Source organism: Xenopus tropicalis, chromosome 1 (assembly GCF_000004195.4).
Source record: "Xenopus tropicalis strain Nigerian chromosome 1, UCB_Xtro_10.0, whole genome shotgun sequence".
In the NCBI taxonomy this organism is placed as follows: domain Eukaryota; kingdom Metazoa; phylum Chordata; class Amphibia; order Anura; family Pipidae; genus Xenopus; species Xenopus tropicalis.
This window is the reverse complement of record NC_030677.2, coordinates 194,888,479-194,912,978: the sequence shown is the minus strand read 5'-3', so window position 1 is coordinate 194,912,978 and position 24,500 is coordinate 194,888,479. Positions and strand designations below refer to the sequence as shown.

Sequence of the window (24,500 nt, the reverse complement as noted above, 5' to 3'; positions counted from 1 at the left end):
ATGCACTTGGCCAGCCTTCCGGCCTCCCTATTCCTTCACAATTTCTTTAGGTCTGTGCCTAACTCCATGTGCATATTGATGGGTAAGGTGTTTCTTATCCCAGTGCCTTCAGGTAGGTACAGCACTTAACGTATAGAAGGGGGTGGAGCATTCTTCATATGACGACCTGACAATCAGCCCCTTTATTTGAGCTGGTCTGGAGTCCCAATCCCAGCTCTATACAGCAGCAACTAGTAGACAAATTGCCACAGCTCCCCCTGCTGGTTATGAATGCTGTGTTCCACCCAACTCAGAGCTCAGGACGCAGGGATACATTCAGTGCATAGTAACAGCTGGTTCTGCTGCTGCGCGCCATGGTGCTTGGAACTGAAAACTGACTGAAGCCACAAGGAGACAGAATTGGAACAGATTTCTTTTTGTCGGCAGTTCCACAGGCAAATCATACACTGTGCGTGCAGAGATATAATAGTTTAAGTGTAAGCTCTTTTGGGCAGAGCCCTCTTCACCTCTTGTATCGTTGCTTTGTATGCAATTTTGCCCATTTATTGTGCAGCACCGCAAAATATGTTGGCGCTTTATAAATACAAGTTAATAATAATGTTACATTGCAAGCTCTTCCACTTATAAAGCACAATGCAGAGTTTCCATGGCCCAAACTGACCACTGGAGGCTTGATAGTCCCCCAACACTAGGGGCACCAATGAGCAAGCTCTAATAATGAACGTTATCTGTATGCCACTCTTGTTAGCGCTTATATTAGAGAATACAGGAACAATTTAAAGAAAAATCTTTTTATTTTTCAGCATTTATACAAGGTTGAGAGAAAACAAACAATAAGTTTCACAACCATGAGTGTACAAAGTCATGTTATAGACAATCCATCCGTATGTGAGAGGCAATGGACCGACTAACAAGCACAGATTGGCCAACACATAATAGAACATGTTCCCCATTAGTCAGTAATGCTATCTACCAACCAAAAACCTATAAATCAGTTGTGTGAATACTTTGCCATTTAAAAAAAACAAAAAAAAACCCATTGATTTTTGTTGTGTGTTCTCTTGAGTGAACCAAAGTGTATCCGAGAACCCAAAAATCACAAATGCTCATTAATATAGAAGCAAAATGCCTAAATGGCTGCCCGGGGCCCTTTTCTAGACTTTGGACTAACTACAAGGGGGGGAAGGAACAAAAAGATCCAGTATACACTTGGTGCCAGTTCTACACAGATGGGGGTATACAGAATGGAAAGCAACAGCAACAATTAGGATTTGGCCAAATTCCACAACTTTTCTAGGATTTAAAAAGGAAAATCCTGAGTTCCTAGCAGGGCTGAATCTGAACCCGTAAGGTCTTGTGACACTACAACTGAATACAACACTTGAGGGGTCATTTACATCCCCAGATGCAGCGAGCAAAGTGCAGTCCCTGTGTTTTTTTCCCCACAATGCAGAGGTTTTTCCTATAATACAAACATCATTGCAGCCAGAAGTGGGCAATGTGCCCGACACAGTTGCGCAGAAGTCCATCTGGTGTCATTCCCAGTGTTGGCCATGCAAGCGATGTCTGCGTAGGGAACCCTGGAGTTGCCGCCGCAGTAGCTCCAGGACTCCCCAGCGCCAATAGGCTCAGCAGCGCCTGATTCAGAACTGAAGGCAGAGAAAACTGGGCAGCACAAAGCGCAACTATAAGCAAATGCGGAGAGCACATTTTGACTCAAGTAACATTAATGAAAGCGTCGCTATGGGCAACTCATTGTGGGGAAAAGCACCTGTGGAAATAAATGAGCCCTTTGATTGATCCTTCACTCACTTGAAAACCCAAATGTGTGGATTTGGGTCGGTATTTGGCCAAATCCAAATATTCAGTGCCTCCCTAGCAAGAGTATTCACTAATTAAGTCCATTTTCATTAACACACACTTTAGGTAAAACATATTCAGCCATAAAACAGTAATGGGAGAGCCAATCCTGGATACAGAATACAAATCAGCATGTTACAATGCAACACAAATACAGGCCAGGGTTAAATACTATTATAGCAGGGCAACGGGTTCCCCCTATAACAGCACAATGGGATTCCCAATGGCAATATAAACCCTCAATGCACACAGTCAGCAGAAAATTAAATTACTGAGATGAGGAAAGTCTTGGGGCTCACCATAGCAACATAACACGACTCTTCTCTGCTCACTTATTTCAATTTCTTTTCCACTAACTTAGTTTTTTTGCCAACCATGACCAGTTGGCCCACATAGTGGTTTCAAATTCATCATATTAGTGTAAAAACTGGTTTATGTGCACAATATTAAGCAGTTTTTACACTAATATGAATCTGAAACAACTATCTGGGCCAAACGGACACGGTTGGCAGAATATTTAGTAATTATTGTAACCTGCAAAATTCTTCAGAAGAAAACACAGCACAACTTATTATAACAACCTATAGAAATGGTTATACAAAAAACTTATTATCATACAGATTTACCGATACATTATAGGCTCATCAATTCTATATTAACGGCTGCGGGTTAAATGAATTTTATTTAGAAATGATGTATTGTAAGTAGTAGGCTGGCCACTTATTAGTATTTAAGTAATTTGTGGGTTTAATTGATGAGCCTATAATGCAATATTAAATCTGAATGCCAATAAGTTTTATTGGGATTGTGTTTGTATAACATGGTATTGCAAATAATTATTTTAAAGGGGGACTTAAAAAACCGTTGCCATTTATTTTAAGAAAGCTTCAGCAATGACTTCCTCTGAGTAAGGGCAGCAGCGGGGGGAGTTTGCATAGACAGACAGTTTTTGGCATTTCTTGTGCTACAATAAAATAAATCCTTGTAGTTATTGTGGCATATTTATAAACCGCAAACCATCAAATTGGAAGGTTTTCCCTTTCTTTTCAATGACACGCCTAATGCAAGTGAAAACAGAATTTTAATAACAAAAGTTTTTTAAAAAACAAACAAAAAAAACCCCCAACCACTATAGATTTTCACCTTTAGTGAAAAATACACATTTTTTGGATCATCAGGGAACTTTTCTGCTTACAAAACCCCTCTGCTCTGGGGCTTTTGTTCAATCATATCACTATTGCCCCTTCATTGTGACAGCGAGCCCCCATAGCACCAGCTGAACAAACACTACAGAATCATCGGTTTCTTACACTGGCACTTCTACTGTCTCACTGTCCCTCTGCTCCCACATCCCTCTAAAGGGTCAGTTCTAACAATTAACTCAGTTAATGACGGAGACATGCAAGGGAACATACACTCTGCCATGGAACACTGTCACGCTGCTTGTCTGAGCACTAAATGTTAATTTTTACACTGTTAATACCATGAATGTATAACCTCAGTGCCCAGGCAAATGCTTATTTTACTGAAGCAGAAGTGCCCGGAGACTTCCCTGGACAGTTTTATGGCTCAGTATATGTCCCCCTTCTCTATAAACTGAAAACATAACAAATACAGCCAGGTTTCCCCCAGCGAGATCTGCCTGGCAACCTATATGTTTCTAAGGCTTGGTATATTTCAAATTATACTTATCACTTACCATTCTATTACAGCCCACTCCCTATTCATTCTCCAGTCTGCCATTTAACCTCTTCCATGTAACTCTAGGCAACAGGACCATAGCAATGAGGTTGCTTCCAAACTAAAGAGTGGCAGAACAAACTGTTAAATCATCCAAGCTCCAACCCCAAAATAATTATAATAAATATGGAGACAAATTATTTACAATACCATTGGCTACAGTATAAGAAATGTAAATTTAAGGAAAGCACTGGCAGCAGAGCTTACACTTTATATACACAGCCAAGTTTCTTTAATGTCTATATAGGAAACTCTTGCCACGTGCGCTTAGCCTCAGATGAATAATGACGGTAACATGCTGATGTATATGCCAACCCAGGCTGGTTCTGGGAGATGTATCTGATCAGTAGAATGGCTCATCAGCAAAGGTTTCTCTCAACACAAAACATCTTTGAAATGAAATTTTTATTGCAGCCAAAAAAAACACATTTCTCACTTTTTTTTGTCTTTATCTGTACATAAAATAAACTAATATATACACAAACTTTCATTTTAAGTTACAGGGTATCAAGTTTTACACTTGGTGGCAGTCGGTTTAACACAGCGCGTTTGCACAAACCGAATGCTTAATCTTCATAAGTTTGGTTTAATAATGATATGTTCCCCCCTGCTTGCTAAACATCATACCAGAGATGCCCCCCTTGGGGCTTTCAGCTATTGTGGCCCACAGCGTGCAGCTTCTCTCGCCTGCCACTGGGTGGGGGGGGGGGGGCTGCTGTAGTTTAAAACTACAACATGGCCGAGCGTTTGATGTCCCTGCCCTACAGAGTGACTAAGGCATGCCTAAGGTTTCACTGTTTCTTCTTATGTTCTGATTCCAAGCAGAACTTCTCATAGGCTTCTTCCATTTCAGGATCCATCTCATCATCGTCATCATCAAAATCTTCAAAGTACCTGAAACAAGTTGCAACCATTTTAGGCCATGCACTGGCATGAAGAGAACGTTGCACCTTTACACGTACAGATAACATTACACAGTCAACTTATGTGTTCCCTGGGCATTACTTTATTAACAGGCCATTAGCTAAAGGGACGCGGTCATCTCACAGACAATGAGAGCCTTAAAGCAATGCTACGTATAATCAACTCTAACTGCTATATAAGGAACATCTTTTATTAATAGTATACTATACGCAATTTTCAACAGTTTGACTGTGCATTTTGGAACAAAAGAAAAATGCAGCAGGCACAATGTCTGAAAACCTTACAAGCGAAGGAAGAGAACATGGAATGTAATTACAATGCATATCCCATTTTCCTATTAAAAGACAAGGAAAGGCAAAGTCACTTGGGGGCGCCAAAATGTTAGGCAAGTGCCTTAAATCGCCTACCTTTTACCCCAGGCTGGTAGCCCTGTACGGAGAGAACAGCCCCAGCCTGGGTAGTTGCAGCGCTTCCTCCTTCCGGCTTCGCTCGCGCACATGCGCAGTTGAGTGAATAGTGGAACTTTAACAGAGAAGTCGGCTTTTTCACTCTACTGCGCATGCGCCTGTCGTTTAGTCATTGTAAAACGCAGGCGGAAGCGCTCCAGGTACCCCGGCTGGTACTGTTCTCTCCTAACAGAGGCACCAGCCCGGGGTACAAGGTAAGCGATTAAAGTCACTGGGGGTGCCTAACATTTTGGCACCCCCAAGCGACTTAGCCTTTTCTTGTCCTTTAACATCAAGGCAAAGCATCCTGAGACAACCCACATGGGGATTATGGCCCAAAAATAAATTATTGGTAACCTGCCCCATTTATGGCAATGCCCAGAACTGCTCTAGTTGACAATCAAAACTCCCAAAGTGCCGTAGCTCTTACAGCTCATGTATCTCTAGCACAGGCTGACCAAATCACTTGTAGAAAATTCAGCTTAAAAAAAAAAAAAAAAAAAAAGTGTTGTATTTACATTTAATTACAATTATCACATCTATGCAGCCCTGCAACATGCATTTATTAGACGTGTCCCTGAATTTTCAAGTGATCTGGTCACCCTACTCTAGCACAGATCACATATGATCATGGACCCATCCACTCACTGATAAAAGACGACCCATATTAAATATGGGTTATAAAGTAACCACTATAAAGTAGATTAAAAAATTATATATATATTAAAGGGCAAAAAGAGAAGTTTAACATACGGATCTCCACCACCATCCGTCCCATTTTCATCATAATCCCCAAAGTAATCTTCCCTGTCCAGCAGCTCCTGGTACTTTTCTTGGTAATCTGAAAGGAAAAAGAATTCAGGAGTCACACTTAGGGGCTGATTTACTAAGACACGAATTCGAATGGCAAAAATTCCGATTGGAAAACGAACATTTTGCGACTTTTTCGTATTTTTTGCGATTTTTTCGTAGCCGTTACGACTTTTTCGTAAATTGACGAGACTTTTACGTAACCATTATGACTTGCGCGAATTGTCACTAATTTTTCATAGCCGTTACGATTTGCTCGTATCTTGTCATGACTTTTTCATATTGAGCGCTCGTAAACTGCGGGCAAAACTTTCAGACTTAGCATGATTTTGGAAGCCTCCCATAGGGCTCAATGGCACCCTGCAGCTCCAACCCGGCCCAAGGAAAGTCTCCTATAGGGCTCAATGGCACTCTGCAGCTCCAACCCGGCCCAAGGAAAGTCTCCCATAGGGCTCAATGGCACTCTGCAGCTCCAACCTGGCCCAAGGAAAGTCTCCTATAGGGCTCAATGGCACTCTGCAGCTCCAACCGGCCCAAGGAAAGTCTCCCATAGGGCTCAATGGCACTCTGCAGCTCCAACCCGGCCCAAGGAAAGTCTCCCATAGGTCTCAATGTCACTCTGCAGCTCCAACCCGGCCCAAGGAAAGTCTCCCATAGGGCTCAATGGCACTCTGCAGCTCCAACCCGGCCCAAGGAAAGTCTCCCATAGGGCTCAATGGCACTCTGCAGCTCCAACCTGGCCCAAGGAAAGTCTCCTATAGGGCTCAATGGCACTCTGCAGCTCCAACCCGGCCCAAGGAAAGTCTCCCATAGGGCTCAATGGCACTCTGCAGCTCCAACCCGGCCCAAGGAAAGTCTCCCACAGGGCTCAATGGCACTCTGCAGCTCCAACCCGGCCCAAGGAAAGTCTCCCACAGGGCTCAATGGCACTCTGCAGCTCCAACCCGGCCCAAGGAAAGTCTCCCATAGGGCTCAATGGCACTCTGCAGCTCCAACCCGGCCCAAGGAAAGTCTCCCATAGGGCTCAATGGCACTCTGCAGCTCCAACCCGGCCCAAGGAAAGTCTCCCATAGGGCTCAATGGCACTCTGCAGCTCCAACCCGGCCCAAGGAAAGTCTCCCATAGGGCTCAATGGCACTCTGCAGCTCCAACCCGGCCCAAGGAAAGTCTCCCATAGGGCTCAATGGCACTCTGCAGCTCCAACCTGGCCCAAGAAAAGTCACGATGCTGAAGCTTGAATGAATCCGAAACTTTTGTACTCGGCGCGAAGGCTACGAAAAAGTCGCAACAATTTGCGCAAGTCATAACGCTATGAAAAAGTCGCGACAATTTCCGAAAAAAAATCGCAAAATCCGGTCATTACGAAAAAAACGCATTCGGACGCTTTTCGGACGTTCGTGGATTAGTAAATCAGCCCCTTAGTGTTTTATGGGCACCAATTACTGTGAAAAGCACTCCTACCCAATAATCATATTTTGGCAGAATCCAGACAACGAAACCCAATAGATTAAGCTAAAACAGCATCTGAATAGTCACAGAGAAACCAACATAATCTTACCAGGATCTGCTGCAGTAAAGGGGACTCCTTCAGATGTGTAAAACGTTGGCTCATTCTGTAAAATGAAGATGCAACTGAATGTTAATTAATGTGAATTAAACAAAATAACAGGCCATTAGTGCTAGTCCTATGGGAACCGGGGGGGGGGGGGGGAGAGGATATGCTTTATATATGCACAATTTTGTAAACTGATGAAGGGAGAGTTGTGTCCCCTGAAATACTGATGCACAGGTGTCATAAAAAAAAAAAAAAATTCCCCCCCCTACCATACACATAAGCTACTGCCTTTGCGTGGAGGGCTCAGTAGCAGCTAGAATCAGACCTGTGTATGGCCAGTTTACATTCAATCACTATTTTCTATCCCAATTACAGATCAACAGCGCCACCTGCTGGGGAGCTTTACAGCTGAAATACAGGGAATGCTAAAAAGTGATTAGAATATCACTCAGAGCAATTTTACATTCATTTAGGTCCAGACTGGGATTGTATGTATGTATAACTTTATTTATAAAGCGCCACAAGGGTACGCAGCGCTGTACAGTCTTACAGAATACAAAATTACACACAGGGAGGACAAGTGATATAATAAATAAATACATATATATATATACATATATATATATATATATATATATATATATATATATATATATATATATATATACACACACATATATATATATATATATATATATATATATATATATATATATATATATAAGTGCCATGTGGTATGAGACACAGTAGGAAGGAGGTCCCTGCCCGTAGAGCTAACAAAAGAGCTTCAAAAGAGGCCCTGGAATTTCAAGTACAAAAAGAGGCTCAAACAGCTCCTGACTGTCTATGGCATCTTACAGCATCCCTGGCATTTGCCAGAATCCACAGATTGCCAGTTAAGACATGCATTAGTATATTTTAAAGGTTTGCATTTCATTTAATGCTTTAGATTTAAATGCAGATTGGGGATTTCTGGACTAACTTAACTCTTTTAAGTCTATAATAAACATAAATAGGAGCAGTGAAATAACAATAACGGTAGTGGGAGACGGAGCAAGTCAGATAGTGTCATTAAAGAAACAGTAACACCAAAAAAGTGTTATAAAGTATGAAAATATTATGTATTTTCACCCTATACTTGTAAAACGGTGTTTGCTTTAGTAATACTACTATAGTTTAGGTTAACAAGCTGCTGCGTAGCCATGGGGGTAGCCATTTAGTCTCAAAAAAGGAGAAAAGGCAAAGGTTACTTAGTAGATAAAAGAAAAGTTCTGTAGAATACAATGGAATTTGATGTGTTTATCTGTAATCGTGCCTTTCTCCTTTCTTCAGACTGAATGGCTGCCCCCATGACTATACAGCAGCTTGTTTACCTAAACTATAGTAGTATTAATGAGACAAAAACACCAGTTTTACCAGTGCCGGGCAACAGTACATTATATTTTCATTACTTCCAAATACTTTTATTTTTTGGTGACAGAATAGGGCAAAATATTGTTCATATCCTGACACAGAATAAATCTAAGCCTGCATTAGTATGTACTAGTACAAAGGACAATTCTACAGGGAAATGTAAGGGTATAGCTGCAATTTAAAAAAAAAAGAAAGTAGATTCCTCAGTTGATTTAGCAAAGGTAACTAAAAGCTTAAGTAAACCAGAACTGGAATATGAAGAATAAAAACCCCATAAGATTTTAGCCATCGTCTTCTTGGTATGCTGTTCTCCCTGAAACATCCAACCCTCCCCCTCGGCTGAGCATAACTAATGTATATCTGCTTGTATTTGCCCTATTTGGAAGTTACTGTCATGCTAGAAATTATTATTTACATTTATCACAAGGGAAACTCAAACTGAAAGGCTCCAAAAAGCAGTTCACCGAATCAAAATCCAACAGAGAATGGAAGAATTAAGGCAGATGACTGGGCATGGCCATGACTGGCTAATGGTTACTGCTGGAATCCTACCATGAAATAGTTGGGATCATTCTCTGGCGTGGCTTCTTTGAAGGTGGAAGCAGCATGGACCCTGCCCCAGTTACTGGATCGGAGTTCTACCAGTTTCAGCAGCATCTGCTTCACATCTCTAGGGGAGAAAAGCAAAATCACAGTGCTTCAGACATCTCAAACAGGAGGATATTTCCCTGCCACCAACCCCAGTTCTCCTATATAGAGTGAGGAGGAATTTGCCCCTTTTGGACCTGCTACAGTTTGCATCCAGGACCACATTCTTCATCCTCTGCATCACTTCTTCCATACACGACAACCCTTTTTCTTTCCATGCATCTTCTAAAACCGACCCAGTTAACTGGAAGAGAGATACACTTTGGTGATAAATGAATTCCCACTAATGGAAGCATAATATCTATTATTTATATAGTGCCAGCAAGTTATGCAGCCTCTCTCATTCATTTATAACAGGGGTCTTGCAATTTTACAAACAAGAGTTACAATAATGGGATCAGAGGGCCCTGCTCACAAGAGCTTATAATCATTCTTAGCTGTATACATTTTACAATTGTCCAACAATTCCAAGTCATTGTGGTTTGTGACTCATTACACTACTACCACAAGACCGCTCACTAGTGTACTAATGTACCAGCAACACAGGGCAGCTTCAGAGCTGTCAACCCTGGCTCCTGGGGGATTGTACAGAGCACACTGTACGCCAATATGACGTTATTGCACATATGTAAAATAGGTGTGACCATCATGGAATTCGGGTGATTTAAAAACCTGTTGAGAGACCTGAGGGGGGGGGGGGGGGGGATTATCTTCAGTCTCCTGGGTAATCCAGGACACTAGACAGCGCTGCAACTTTGACACCAAAGTCAGAGCTCCTGACTCTATGTATCTGCATGCACGTCCATTCAGTGGCAACTTATTAAGGACAATAGGGGAAGGTATAGTAATTCCTGTCTGCATAAATGTGTGCAAACTAGCATGGAATGTTGTAGGGCAACCTTAAGTGCCATACTAATACTGTTATACTATACATGCATACAATACGGCATTATGTAGAGAAACAAAGGTAAAAGCTCTGCACCTTCAGTAGTTTGACTGCACATATTAGGTTATCATCCACTGGATTAGAGAACAGAGCATTCAGTAGTTCTTGGAGACCACTCTGCAGAATTTCAGCCCGAGTCACTTGGCCTTTTGCTCCCTTGATCTAGAGTGGAAATCAAGAAAGTGTAAATAAGTATAGCAGCACAGAGTGACAATTTTATATATGGTTGCGCATATTTGCCATTTTGTAAAATATGGAAAACCCCAGAACCTACATTTGTCTCTATCATATGCATCAGAACCAGGGGGAGCCAGAAGAAAAATAGTCCCCCCTGGTTCCAAAAGCAGATGCAGGCAGGCTGCTGGGTAGCCAAAAGGTTTGCCACAGCCCCCTTATAGCTCCCCCACCCAGGATAACAACCAATGGCACCTGCTTTCTATTACTATAAAGTACTTGTGTTAATTAGAAGAGAATGAAAAGGTGCAAGTAATGGATCCCCACCACTCTACTCTAGTGCCAAACCACCAGGGCAGATGTTTCATACTCGAGGCAAGTGCAGTTGTTCACAAATGCAGGAGTTTTACCCAGAAGAGAAGTAGTTCATGTCAGTTAAAAACAAAGAAAAAGAAAATCATGGATGCATTTAGTGTGATGGTGTTATACAGACACCCGCTGGCACAATTTGGAGCATACCTACATGGCAGAAACATACCCCTCTTTCAGCCATCAACATCAGGTGAACACTTAGGGCTCTGGTACATGGGGAGATTAGTCCCCCGTGACAAATCTCCCTTGTTGCGGGCGACTAATCTCCCCGATATGATATCCCACCGGCAAACATGTAAATAGCCGGTGGGACGGCATACGCGGCGGCGCGATTTGTGGAAATCGACCTAGTCACCTCGAGAGGCAACTTTGGCGATCGCGCCGCCGCATATGCCATCCCACTGGCGATTTACATTTTTGCCGGTGGGATGTGTATCAGGGAGATTAGTCGCCTGCAACAAGGGATATTTGTTGCGGGCGACTAATCTCCCCGTGTGCCAGAGCCCTTATGGGGGGTGGGGGAACAAAACAAAAAAAGAAAGCTATTCCTAGGCAGGTACAAGGTTCCTACTTCTGTTTGACAACTTTGCAGCTGTAGTACAGTTCCAAAGCACATGGCAGGAATGGCTAAATTGATATTTTCCCTTTTAACAGTGTGACTTTACAGAGCGTTACCTCCAGATTGAGATAGAGCTCTCCCAGGAAGAGTACAAAGGCATGGAATTGCTTTCGTGTGGCACCATCGCCCTTTGCTGCCTGATTCCTCTTTTCAAATTCTGTATGACACCTGAAAAGTAGGAAAGATAAAGGCGAGCTATGTCGGTGGGTGCTTGGCTAAGCTTCACTCATAACCAGGCCTAGTTAAGCATCCAATCAGAGCTCAATACACTTGCATCATTCTACTGTTCTACTGTTGGATATGGTATAATAGAACTGGGGAAGCAGTATGTATATGGGTGAACATATTCACTATTACATGCGTGTGGCTGTTGAATCATTTATAAACACAGGCGGCTTAAAGGGATTGTTCAGCTTTACATTAACTTTTAGTATGATGTAGAGGGTGCTATTAAGAAACAATTTGCAATTGGTCTTCATTTTTTTTTTTTTTACTTTGTTTCACAGCCCTCCAGTTTGGAATTTCAGCGTTTATCTGGTTGCTAGGGTCTAATTTACCTTAGTAACCAGGGAGTGATTTGAGAGTGACCGATATATAGGGATGCACCGAATCCAGGATTCGGCCTTTTTCAGCAGGATTCGGGCAAATTCATGCCTCTGGCCGAACCAAATCTGAATGATCACATGACTTTTTGTCATGTAAACACAGAAGTTGAAAATTGTTCCCATGTTTCCCAGATTTAACCCTTTCAAAACCTAATCAGCATATGCTAAATAGGATTCGGTTCGGTATCCGGCCGAATCCAAAAAAGTGGATTTGTTGCATCCCTACTGATATATGAATAGTAGAGGGGCTGAATAGAAAGATAAGATAAATAATAAAAAGTAAAAATAACAATAAAATTGTAGCCTCACAGAGCAATGGTTTTTTGGATGCTGGGGTCAGTGACCCCCATTTGAAAGCTGGAAAGAGTCAGAAGGCGGCAAATAATTCAAAAAACTACAAAAGATAAAAAAATTTAAGACCAACTGAAACATTTCTTAAAAATTAGCCATTTTATAACATATTAAAAGTTAATTTCTGAATGCTTTAACAAGAGGCAATGCATAAAATATAAGCAAATGAGGCACCACCTTATACACCAAGATAAATCTAATAGCACCGATTATCTCCATATTAAATACAGGGGTTTACATATCCATAATGTTCTCAAAACAGTTAAACCTTGCCGACCCCATACAGGCTAGTCCTGCCTTTAGAAAATGATGCTGGCAAATGAATGAGAAGGCTCATTGCAGAAGAGGGGTTCCTGGAGGGGGTGCAGCATGGGACTGGGAGGCACATTTCCAGCTAAGTATCATTCTCAAAGCATGCATTAAAATGCTAAATATGTGCCATTACAACACTTATGGGGTGTAAAAAAATTACAAGGGTTCTCAATCCTCCAAAGCCTTCAGAGCTGTAATAAAGATGGCAACAATTATACTCTGTCTTAACCTTTTCTCCTTGTAGATTGTAAGCTTGTTTGGGCAGGGCTCTCTTCACCTCTTGTATCGGTTATTGATTGCTTTATTGTTACTCTGTATGTCCAGTGTATGTAACCCACCTATTGTACAGCGCTGCGGGATATGTTGGCGCGTTATAAATAAATGTTAATAAATAATAATAATAATATAACTGCCGAACAAGGCCCTCATCAAACTCCTTCACATTGGGAAAGCAAGTAAGAGTCCAGAGATTAGCCACAGCATACAAACTAGTATGTCACAACTAGGTCCATCCTTGTGGCAAACTGGAAGGCATGGACTGTGCCAAAGCTTCCATCCCTAACTATAAAAGTTAGACAGCATATCAAGTACCATGTGCTGGAAAAAGAATATAGAAAGCTGCACTGGATCCCTTGGCCTGGTACCCGAATAATAAACAGAATAAGAATATTAAGCTTAATCTAGTATGTTTGTCAGTGTTACTCTGCCCTACTCTATTAGGGCCTTTTCTGTTAAAACCACCCCTTCCTTTCTGATGTCCCTGCAGGACTGTAACAGCACCTGATAAAGCAAGAGCATGCTTCAAATGTGACTTCAATTTGTTGTGTATAGCACAGAGTAACGATAAAGCAGTTCAAGCAGGAAAATAACTACAGGCGGGCACAGGGAGAGATAGGCAGAGAGTTTCCTAAGGTTATGCATAATGGTATATCATATAATCAAATGACAGCAGAACTCTGTAAGCATGCATTCTTACGTACCTCTTCAGTAATAACTGCCTGAAGTTGTGGTTCTGTGGGTTAATGTGCAGATTATTGGACAGGTAGTTGCACAGTCGTGCTCCCGTGTAAGAGAAGTTTGGAACAGACGTTGCCTGATCAATAGAAGAAATAAGGGTTACAATAAAGCCAGCATTCCCAGTAATGGAACAGCACATGCTCACAAGTACAGAGCCTAATTTAAACTTTCAGCTGTTTGCGCTTTCTACAGATAATAAGATAATGCGGGTGCTATGAGGCTATAACCACAAAATCATATAAACAAAACAAGAGGTGCTCTGCACCCAGCCAGTATCAATATTTCCTGGCCAGTCCATATCAGCATTACACCTGGGGCACCCCTGCCCCTAGATCAGTAGCCCCCCCCCCAAATGTTTAAAGAAGAACTATACCCCCAGGCACTAAAAGCCCCCTTTAACTATCACTGCCTAGACTCCCCCCCCCCCCTCACTTCTCCCTTATCGCATAGCTTTTAAGTTTAAACGCTGTCCCTATTGCTAACCCCTAGCTAAAACAGCAGCAGCACACCTGGCCGACATCTTCTTACTAAATGAAGACTCTTCGGGTCTCACCGCCGACACAGATCCTGCTTACGCATGCCCAATTGAAGCGGATTTCCTGCTACCATCCGAAGATGTCGGCCAGTTATGCTGCTGTTTTAGCTAGGGGTTAGCGATAGGGACAGTGTTTAAACTTAAAAACTATGTGATAAGGGAGAGGTGAGGGGGGTCCAATAATCAAGGTGGCAAAAAGCACTAGGTTTGCTAAACTGTATCCTTTCAAAGGACTGACATTAAGGATTGGAGCTCTCCTCCAGCTGTGGATCTGGTGGTAATCCATTTGGCCAAGAAAACCACACTACCAATTGATGACTGTTCAGCCCTCAAGACAGACAGGTTGAGACAGGTTTGGGTAAGGCCTTCCTGGTGTCAGGAGCAGCCTGTAAGCCGGGCGGTGGCTCTGGTCTCAGTGACAAAAGCTATATCCAAAATGAAGAGTATCACATGGCTTTAAATCTCCGACAATGCAACGTTTAAGACCAGCGCTCGGCCCTTTGTCAAGCAGAATACCAAACCGGATTAAGAAAAGCAAAGTTAAAGGGGTTGCTCACCTTTGGATTAACTTTAAATATGATGTAGAGAGTATTAATCTGTGACTATTTGCAATTGGTCTTCATTTTTTATTATTTGTAGTTTTTTTAGTTATTTCACTTTCAATTCAGGAGCTCTCCAGTTTGAAATTTCAGTAGTTATTTGGTTGCTAGCGTCCAAGTTAACTTAGCAACCAGGGTGTGGTTTGGATGAGAGATTGGTATATGAATAGGAGAGGGACTGAACAGAAAAATAAGTAATAAAAAGGAATAATAACAGTAAAACTGTAGCCTCAAAGAGCAATAGTTTTTTGGCTGCTGGGATCAGGGACCCCCATTTAAAAACTGCAAAGAGTTAGAAAAACAGGGAAAATAATTGCAAAACTGTAACAAATAAATAATAAAGACCAACTAAAAAAGGTAAGTTAAAGGTGAACCTCCCCTTTAAAGAGAACCACGTGGCAAAAAATGTTTAACTTCTCCATTTATGTGACACAAAGTCACGATTTTAAGGATTCGGTTTGGCCAGGCATGGATTTTATATTTATATTACACACACAATATTACTCTCTGCATGCATGTTGTATGCATACAATAACATACATGCATATAACATACGTGCATATCACACCTATATAAGGGTAAATACTGCTATCTGAATTCTGCATTTATGTGCTGTTTGAGAACAATAAGTCATTACCTGCTGGTAAATAAGTTCCACAAGTTCTTGCAATGATTCATCTGTAGTAACACAGTGATTCAGTACATCAGAGAAGGGAAAGATCTCTGCCTCAAAACTCCCAGGCTGTTCGGTTAAATGGTTTAAAAAGTCTTGCACATATTCTGCGAGCGTGGCCTCAGGAAGCACTGGATAGCAGCCGTTCTCTTCAATGCAGTTCTACAAAACAAGACTTACTCTATGGTAAACAGACATTCAGCGGAGTTTACTTTTACAGCAGGTCTAGTTACACGTAGCCACCAATCAGATGTTTGCTTTTAAAGACGATTGTAACAGGCCAGTTAATGGTACAGCATACAGACTGCAAATATTGCACCCCTTTTTACTCCCCCTCTTGTGTGTATTACATCTGGGCGACTTTGTGTCAGGTTTAACGCACTCATTTAAATCACAAGGAATATGGTATTTACGTTATACCCTGGGTCAGTGCTTCTCTGCTAGGGTACTTTTCCAATGATCACTGTGGACAAAGACACAGCACAGTAGGGCAAACAAAAACATATTCTAACGGGTGAATATCAAGTGGAAAACTAAGTTTGGTCATTTCCCAGGATCCCCTTGCAGCTTTTTTCAATAATTTTTTATTGAGAGTTTTTTCATTTTGTAAACATATACAGAAGGGAAAGGATGGTTAATTGTACATTTCCATTTATACAGGATTAACATCAAGGTTTCGTAATGTTACATTTACCCGTTAAGTTCATTTAACATATGAGGATTAAGGGAAAAAGGTATTATGGGGGGGGGGAAGGAAGGTAAGGTGGTGGGGTAGGAGTGGTAGAGAGGGTTGAGGGCTAGGGGTAGGGAAGTTTATAACTGGGAAAATTACAGGGGAAAACATTTTTAAATATGCCGCCTAGTTGCTGCATTGTATTTATTCCTTTTACATTGTCCATCTGGTGCACTTAATGGTGCATATATGGTTAAGAATATTTTAATAGGTTAATGCCGAGTTACCAAAACCATTCGGGCACCGATGTTGGATCCATGGGTCCCAGAACTTTACAAATTGTTTCTGTCTATCTAAAAGTATGCTAGTTAGTTTTTCCATGATTAAGACTGTATTCTGTTCTTGTCTTCACCTCTGCAAAGGATAAATGAGGGGGGGTGGGGGGGGATAGCCACTGCCAGTGTAAGGGCTAAAGATGGAGGTGTGGCACTGAGTGGAAAAGTACCCCAAGGCCAGTGTGCTTTATGGAAGAAAAGCACGGACCCTTGTCCAGTAAAGGGTAACTGTCACACTAAAAAAACAATTCCAAATTATTTTCTATTGTTTTTGTCAATTAAAATAAACTTCACTCACACTTTATAAATCATATAAATCTGGTTTCCTTCAGTCTTGGCAAAGAGGCGGGGCAGGCAATATATCATGTTTAATTCGACAAGGACTTTTGTTTTTTTTATGTCTGGGTGACAGGTTCCCTTTAAGCTTCCTAATAATCCAGTAGAAGAGTGTGTGCTATTATAGCCAGACTATTTTTATTTACCAGTTAAATATAAAAAAACCACAGCTGGACAAGTCCTAGAAGTCATGTATGGAATATTACAAAAATCACACACCATCTCCTGAAAATGCATATATTTTTTAAATAAATGGAGCATGTAGGCAACCATTACCGCAAGGTTAGTGGCATATCATTCCACTGGGTATGTTGCTTATCGGCCAGTCTAGTGCCACCTGGGAGTCCCGAGTCTGTAGTTTAATCTGCCTAAAATTCTGTAACCTTATGGCTCAGCTGGGCATATTGGGTAAGAGCAAGCTTCCTGCTGTACTCATACAAGGGCCATTAGTTCTTGTAATTTAAGTACCCATGTAGTTTAGCAAGGAGCCAAATGCCTCTGCTGTCAAATTACAGGCATGGGACCAGTTATCAAGAATGCTTGGGAACTAGGGTTTTCCAGATAAGAGATCTTTCTGTAATTTAGATCTCCACACTTGAATTTTTTTTTTTTTTGAGTAGGCTGAAATAAACTCAAAAGGATTTTTTAGTCGCCAGTAAGGATTAATTAGATCTTAAAATTTGGATCAAGTACAAACTACTACTTATTACAGAAAAGAACATTTTGAAAAAAAAAAGTTATTTGATTAAAATCAACTGTATGGGAGATGGCCTTCCCATAATGCTTTCTGGATAACTGGTTTCCAAATAATGGATCCCATACCTGTATTATGCCCTTTCTCCAAACAGCAACATATTCTGTGTTCCTCCGACTACTGATGCTCACGTGAACAATCCCATTGTATCATGCCCTCCTGTGTATCTCAATCACCCGTGTCAGTTGGTGGGCATATGCCTGTTTTGGCCCAGTTATCCAAGTCTCATAGGCTATTTTGAGACATTATGACATTTGCTTAGACCCAACTCTCTTGTTCTATTAATCTGATAACCTCACATACCCACTTAGTTAAGTCATGCTGACCATACATGTCCAGATTTGTCAGGCATTTTGGCAGATATTAACCATGTCTGATCATTTGGACATTTATGGCCAGTCGCAGGGTTCGTTCAAACAGATTCTGGTGGATCAAGGATTATGTGTCTTATTGAAAAATTTCCATTGGTCGCTCAAAAGAAACTGTAAAGGGATTGGGGTTCCTCAATTACTGCTGCTCAGGCCATCAGCCCAAGTAAACATAATACAAAGGTGGCCAAATATGGTATTTGTGCATTTGGCCTGTGGGCTGATCAACTTACCATACAGTTCGGTGGGTATGGCCACCTTAATTTAGCAGGCTGGCTAAATTAATTTTGTGTTGAGAGATCAGACAGAGAGACAGAAAGACAGACACCTGATTTTAAGTAAGTGATTAGTAGGCAGTTAAAAAAAAAAAAAAGGCAAACAAAGGAGTCTATGGTCGGTACTCACATTGGCTTCTACAGAATATCCTGAGGGGTAGAACTCGGCCGCATTCGCAGACAGATTAGAGATGAGTCTTCCGGGATCTGCAGGCTGTGCTTTGGATACTGCCATTGTGTAAGTATGAGCATGCAATTGGGCCGGTGGTGAAGACCTTTTCTGGCTTGTCTGTGCTAAAAGCCAAGATAATATCATTTAGGCCAGCTTGCTTATAAACCTATAGTTACATTTAAAGGCAACACAGTACCATAGGGCAAACAATAACACATCATTATCTACCCATGTCACTGAGAAAACTAATCATATAAGACATACAGGGGACATATAGACACAGACCCATCCATGGAGACCATTCAAAAGGTCATGTGTGATGCTTTATATTCCCTTGTACAAAGTGATCTACTACCCGATATGTGCTTGAATACAAGATGGAAAAAAATGTATAGCCCTTTTTTCCTTTAAAGGCCTAACATTCTGTGATTATATACACAATATACACATTATAAATAGCAATGATTACGGTTTCAATATGACTCAGCACAAGCAAGGAGCTATTTTGTGGATTAAAAACCTCACTTTGAGCAAGACGAGGAAATAGAGTTTGAAAGCCGTTGGCATTTTAAGTAAATGCTAACAAAAGAAGACCTCACAAAGGGCTAATCTCAGTGTATGCCAACTGGCAAATCTGCATGCCAAGGGCTCCGGTATGCCAAACTGACTGAGGAAAATAAGGCTGCAACACATGAGAAAGGGAGTGGGGCCGGTTTCCTCTCAGAACAACGTCACAAGGCTGGATGTTCTATTCAATGTAATAGTCCGTTAAAGTCTTCATGAGAAGAAAGACAGGCAAACAACCAAAGTGCTGTACTATATCACTCTGTGCATGGCAATCTCAATTATTGTTATTATTCATAGCCAACATGGATCACTACTCTATCACCAAGTTACTTTTTACATTGAGGGAAAAACTAGAATCTCCAATTTTACATTTTCAGGGGCTAAAAAAAACCATGTAAATTATGAGAAAATATCAAATCAGGGAAACGTATTAACTGCATTTTTTTCCAAATGCTCAAAGATAATAAGGGAAGGAATAGGGTTCTTTCTAAAATGCAATATATGCCAGTATTTCTTAACTTGTTGTTTAGGGGAACCAAATTATGTTGGGAGAATAGTCTGGCAACCCAAACCCCTATTAATTACTATTTTTTATTGCAGGAGGGATCACAGTGGCTGAATCAAATTTGCATGGAAAGCCATGTTTGGGTCAAAACCTAGAGGGTAATAATCCTTTCTACATGCAGAAGGCCCCAGGGCCATATCTAGTTAGTATCCGAAACAGCTTTATACTCTGTGAATGTTATTTTCTAAAAAATAAAACTGGATTTTTTTTTTGGGGTGCAAAATTCAGGAAAAGTACTTGCTGAATTACTGCCCTGTGTAGATCATGGGAATAATCCACTATAAAGAGTTGAATGGCATTTTAATAAAAAGGAGGGGTAAATCTATGCAACGATTCTGCCACTTGTGACAATACAGCCCAATTGGGCCGAGCATCCGTATGGAAGTTCTGGTTCATATAAATCAACATGCAGATGATGCTCCCTGTGCAGAAACCCATAACCTTGCAATTTACTGAGCACTTAGCAAATAAAATGAATTAAATACCTTCCCCATTATTCTAATGTGAGTTTATAGATCTTACAACATCTTATCTGCATTCCAGACCAACGTGAAACTAACATATTTGCAATATACGCTGCTATTATATTTAAATTAGTCTTCAATACTCTTGTGCAATGATATGTATAAAAAAATTATATAATATATTAAATGTAACAACATGTACATCCCAAAGAATTCCAGAAATGTAAGGAGGACTCTCTTATTGCTAAACATTAGGCACAGCTTCCCCTTTGCAAGGCATATGACTGATTTCCCAATAGCCAGACACTGAATCTGAGCACAGTCTATTCCAGGAAGCAGCAGAACACTTATCAAACCAAAAGGTTATCCAGGGGAAACTGCTGGAAGCCATACATACAGCTAGTGTATGAACTAGGCAGGGCATGGGCAACCAGTAGCCATCTAGATGTTGTTACCAATAACCCACTCATTCCCCAAGCCTTATCCAGATGGGTGGAGCTAAAGGAATGACTGGGCTGCAGGGGGTTCTTCTAAGCTCAATGTATGTCAGGTTCTGCCCCAATAAGTCCCATGACAATGTAACACTTTACTTGGCGCAAAAATCCAAGCCTGACTGGTGACCTGGAAGGTGCCAGCCTTGATGGCCAGTGACAGTGTGCCAGGTAGAACAGATAGAGTGATGGGAAGACATTGGGTAGAACAGGTTAGACAATGACAGATGAAGCATATCGCACACAGGGCATTAACAGAAATGGGAACTACCCCTCTAACCCTTGGGCATCAGACATACAATGGTTAGTGGCGGGATAGAGAAGCAGACATGCTGGGCATTGACTGGTCAGATTACAGCATGCTGTGGGCAGTGACAAGATGGTGGGCTGCAACACTTTACCGTAAGGGGCATCTATGTGTGGGGAGGAGAGACTGAACAGAGATGTAGGTAGGGTGATACACAATACTGGCAGATGGAGGGTTGGCAAATACATTTGGAAGTTAAAATGCCAGGTAATGCCAAGAGAACAGTGACAGGAAGACCGCAGGGGGTACAGGATTGTTCTTCTTGGTCAATTACTAATTTAGGCCAGAAAATCACTTACTCACAAACACCCAAATGACAGTTGTGTAAATGCCACCCCCACAACTAAGTCTGGAGCAATGCAGTCTCCCCCATTTTGGTTCCATCATTATGAAGCCGAGGTTATTGTTATTAATGCCAAAAGCCTTACTAATGCTATACGTTTTTCCACAGTTTTTTTTGGAGACGTTCTGTATTCTGAATTCTTAAAGGGAAAGTAAACTTAAAACAGGGGGGTGGGGTTCTGTCAGACTTCATACCCAGACAGGCACTCACCAAGCACACATGGGGTACAATGATGGGCTCACTCCTGCCAGTCTCCTCTCTGTACTGCACAATGTGCCCTGCTGCAGCTGCCCCAGGGGAGGGTACTGCGCAATGTGCCCTGCTGCAACTGCCCCAGGGGAGGGTACTGCGCAATGTGCCCTGCTGCAACTGCCCCAGGGGAGGGTACTGCGCAATGTGCCCTGCTGCAACTGCCCCAGGGGAGGGTACTGCGCAATGTGCCCTGCTGCAACTGCCCCAGGGGAGGGTACTGCGCAATGTGCCCTGCTGCAACTGCCCCAGGGGAGGGTACTGCGCAATGTGCCCTGCTGCAACTGCCCCAGGGGAGGGTACTGCGCAATGTGCCCTGCTGCAACTGCCCCAGGGGAGGGTACTGCGCAATGTGCCCTGCTGCAACTGCCCCAGGGGAGGGTACTGCGCAATGTGCCCTGCTGCAACTGCCCCAGGGGAGGGTACTGCGCAATGTGCCCTGCTGCAACTGCCCCAGGGGAGGGTACTGCGCAACGTGCCCTGCTGCAACTGCCCCAGGGGAGGGTACTGCGCAACGTGCCCTGCTGCAACTGCCCCAGGGGAGGGTACTGCGCAACGTGCCCTGCTGCAACTGCCCCAGGGGAGGGTACTGCGCAATGTGCCCTGCTGCAACTGCCCCAGGGGAGGGTACTGCGCAATGTGCCCTGCTGCAACTGCCCCAGGGGAGGGTACTGCGCAACGTGCCCTGCTGCAACTGCCCCAGGGGAGGGTACTGCGCAATGTGCCCTGCTGCAACTGCCCCAGGGGAGGGTACCGCGCAATGTGCCCTGCTGCAACTGCCCCAGGGGAGGGTACTGCGCAATGTGCCCTGCTGCAACTGCCCCAGGGGAGGGTGATGACAGGGAAGATGGCAGCTACAGACACTAACCCCTGCCAATGCACATTTCTCAAGACAAAGAGTTTCGCCCCCATCATTTTGAGGTTTAGTTTTCCTTCTATGGAAACAAAAACTTTGTTTCTGCAGTTTTCTTTACTCCCATTGGTGCAATTCCCCTCCCCGAATTACAGGAAAGCTCCTCCAGCTGCATTCCAGCTACTGATGAACTACAACTCCCAGGGTCCCTGACAGAGAATTTAGAGAGAAAATGACTTGAGGGGAATTACCTGCTCCGGCATCTCCTCCTCCAGGCGGCCCAGTACGAGGCGGCCGTAGGGGCTCTTGCTGCTGGCTAGCCGCGGCTTTGCCTCTCCCAGGCTCGTCCCCAGCGCCCAAGGCCCCACTGAAGCCCGGTGCTCTCCCACCCTCTGCTGTTTCTACTCCGCGCCCACGGCCTCTCCCTGTCCCGCCTGCCAACCCCCGCCCTCTGCCCCTCCCGGCCCCTGGGGCCCGCTCAAAACCATCGGACATAACGCTGTAGGAAACTCGGTGCTCCAGCGGGAACAGCCCCCGGGGCCCCGAACGATCACAATTCTAGCCCGCCCCCTGTCACAGTCATGCAGTAAGTTATTGGAGAAAACAAATAAATCAGCGCCACCTGTTGCCCGGAGGACCCAAAAATGAAAGTAAACAGAGCGCTTCTTCCTGCCGTAACAACGTAAAATACACACGGCGCCACCTAGCGTTAGGAGGGCGTCTATTCCTTCAACAAAGAGACAAGTGTATTTCAGCGGCAGCTATTGGACCCGCCGGAATTATTATTATTAGACGAAACCGCATATGAGGAGACCGGCAAACAGCGGTCACAGGACTATTTGCAGTTAAATACTTATTGGGATTTATGAAGAAATCCACTTTTATTCTCCCCCTTTGCGCTGCCTTCTTACTTGTAGGCAGCCTTTTTGCCATAACCCCCTCTTACAGGCCTCTTCTCTATACCCAACTTGCCACCCCCACAACCCACTCCCATCTTTACTCCAACACTATCTCTCTATTTAGCCTGGCAGGGGCCATACACGGCGAGGTCGCCAAGCGAGCAGATATTCTCCCGATATCCCAACCTACAGAGGGCCATATCTGGCTCGTTTGGTTATTTGACCCTGGGGCCAAACTATCGAATTAGAACAGCGGGCATAGGCACCATCGGTTGGGGGACCGCATCAACAAGCCAATGTGGTCCCCAATCCAATGGAAAAATCAAACCTGCCCGATTTCAGACCAGGTCCATTGTTCCTGCCCATACACGGGCAGATAAGCTGCCGAATCTTTCTAAAGGTGGCCACACACGTGGCAATCTGCGATCTATCGTGCGACCATCAGACCCGCCACTAACCTTCAGGGCTGAAACAGCAGATAAGGAGGTAGAAACAATAGGATTTCTACCTCCTTCTGCCGATTCAGCCATGACGGCAGATTTTGCTCAGGTGCCTTCTATGGCGCCCAATCAAAATCTTTTGACCTGGCCGATCGGCGAGTTGACCGATATCAGCAGCCTCCTGCGATACCGGTCGACTCTCCCACTTGCCATACACGCACCGAATATCGTACGAAACAAGGTTTCGTACGATATTATCGGTGCGTGTATGGCCAGCTTAAAGGGCTGATATCGGGAGCTAGAATCGGCTGGTGTCTGGCCAATGGTCACATTGCAGTTCCTTTATTTTCCTTTTATATACATGCTATTATGCATGTGTGCATGACTTGCATCTCTAGCAATATCTCTAGGCATGTGGCTACTAGCAGCCATGCAGCGCGCCTCTCACTGTGGCTACTAGTAGCCATGCAGCCCTGCCTCTCACTGTGGCTACTAGCAGCCATGCCTCTCACTGTGGCTACTAGCAGCCATGCAGCCCTGCCTCTCACTGTGGCTACTAGCAGCCATGCGGGGCGCCTCTCACTGTGGCTACTAGCAGCCATGTGGGGCGCCTCTCACTGGGGCTACTAGCAGCCATGCAGCATGTGATATGGAAACTATAGGTGGACAGGTCAGAATTTCAGTTTCTTATAACAAGCTCCAATGCTTAATTGCTATTTGGAGGCAAGAATTCACTTGTTTAATCGCTAATTATCCGCAGCTCAGGATTTTTTCGCTCTCTGCCTCCCATAGGCACTTTTCTTCCTGATA

General features: G+C 43.2%; 1 protein-coding gene across 2 annotated transcripts; it reads right to left on the bottom strand.

Moving 5' to 3' along the window:
- Positions 1–775: 775 nt before the first annotated feature.
- On the bottom strand, positions 776–22,933 carry paip1 (poly(A) binding protein interacting protein 1). Of its 2 annotated transcripts, XM_031897194.1 has the most exons (11): positions 22,603–22,933; positions 18,471–18,634; positions 15,564–15,761; positions 13,756–13,868; positions 11,564–11,675; positions 10,379–10,504; positions 9,534–9,640; positions 9,301–9,418; positions 7,339–7,393; positions 5,724–5,811; positions 776–4,494 (listed from the first exon to the last, which is right to left on the bottom strand). In XM_031897194.1, the coding sequence occupies exons 1-11, from the start codon at positions 22,844–22,846 to the stop codon at positions 4,392–4,394; spliced, it is 1,428 nt and encodes a 475-aa protein (XP_031753054.1). In that variant the 5' UTR covers positions 22,847–22,933; the 3' UTR covers positions 776–4,391.
- Between the last annotated feature and the right edge of the window lie 1,567 nt (positions 22,934–24,500).

Bases quoted from the DNA above. Each gene is read 5' to 3' on its own strand.
- paip1 (XM_031897194.1), bottom strand. From the start codon at position 22,846: ATGTCCGATGGTTTTGAGCGGGCCCCAGGGGCCGGGAGGGGCAGAGGG. The intron at 13,869-15,563 runs GTAATGACTTAT...TCTATTGATCAG, and splicing joins TGGAACTTATTTACCAGCAG to GCAACGTCTGTTCCAAACTT. The intron at 5,812-7,338 runs GTAAGATTATGT...TTTTCCTTTCAG, and splicing joins CTTTACTGCAGCAGATCCTG to ATTACCAAGAAAAGTACCAG.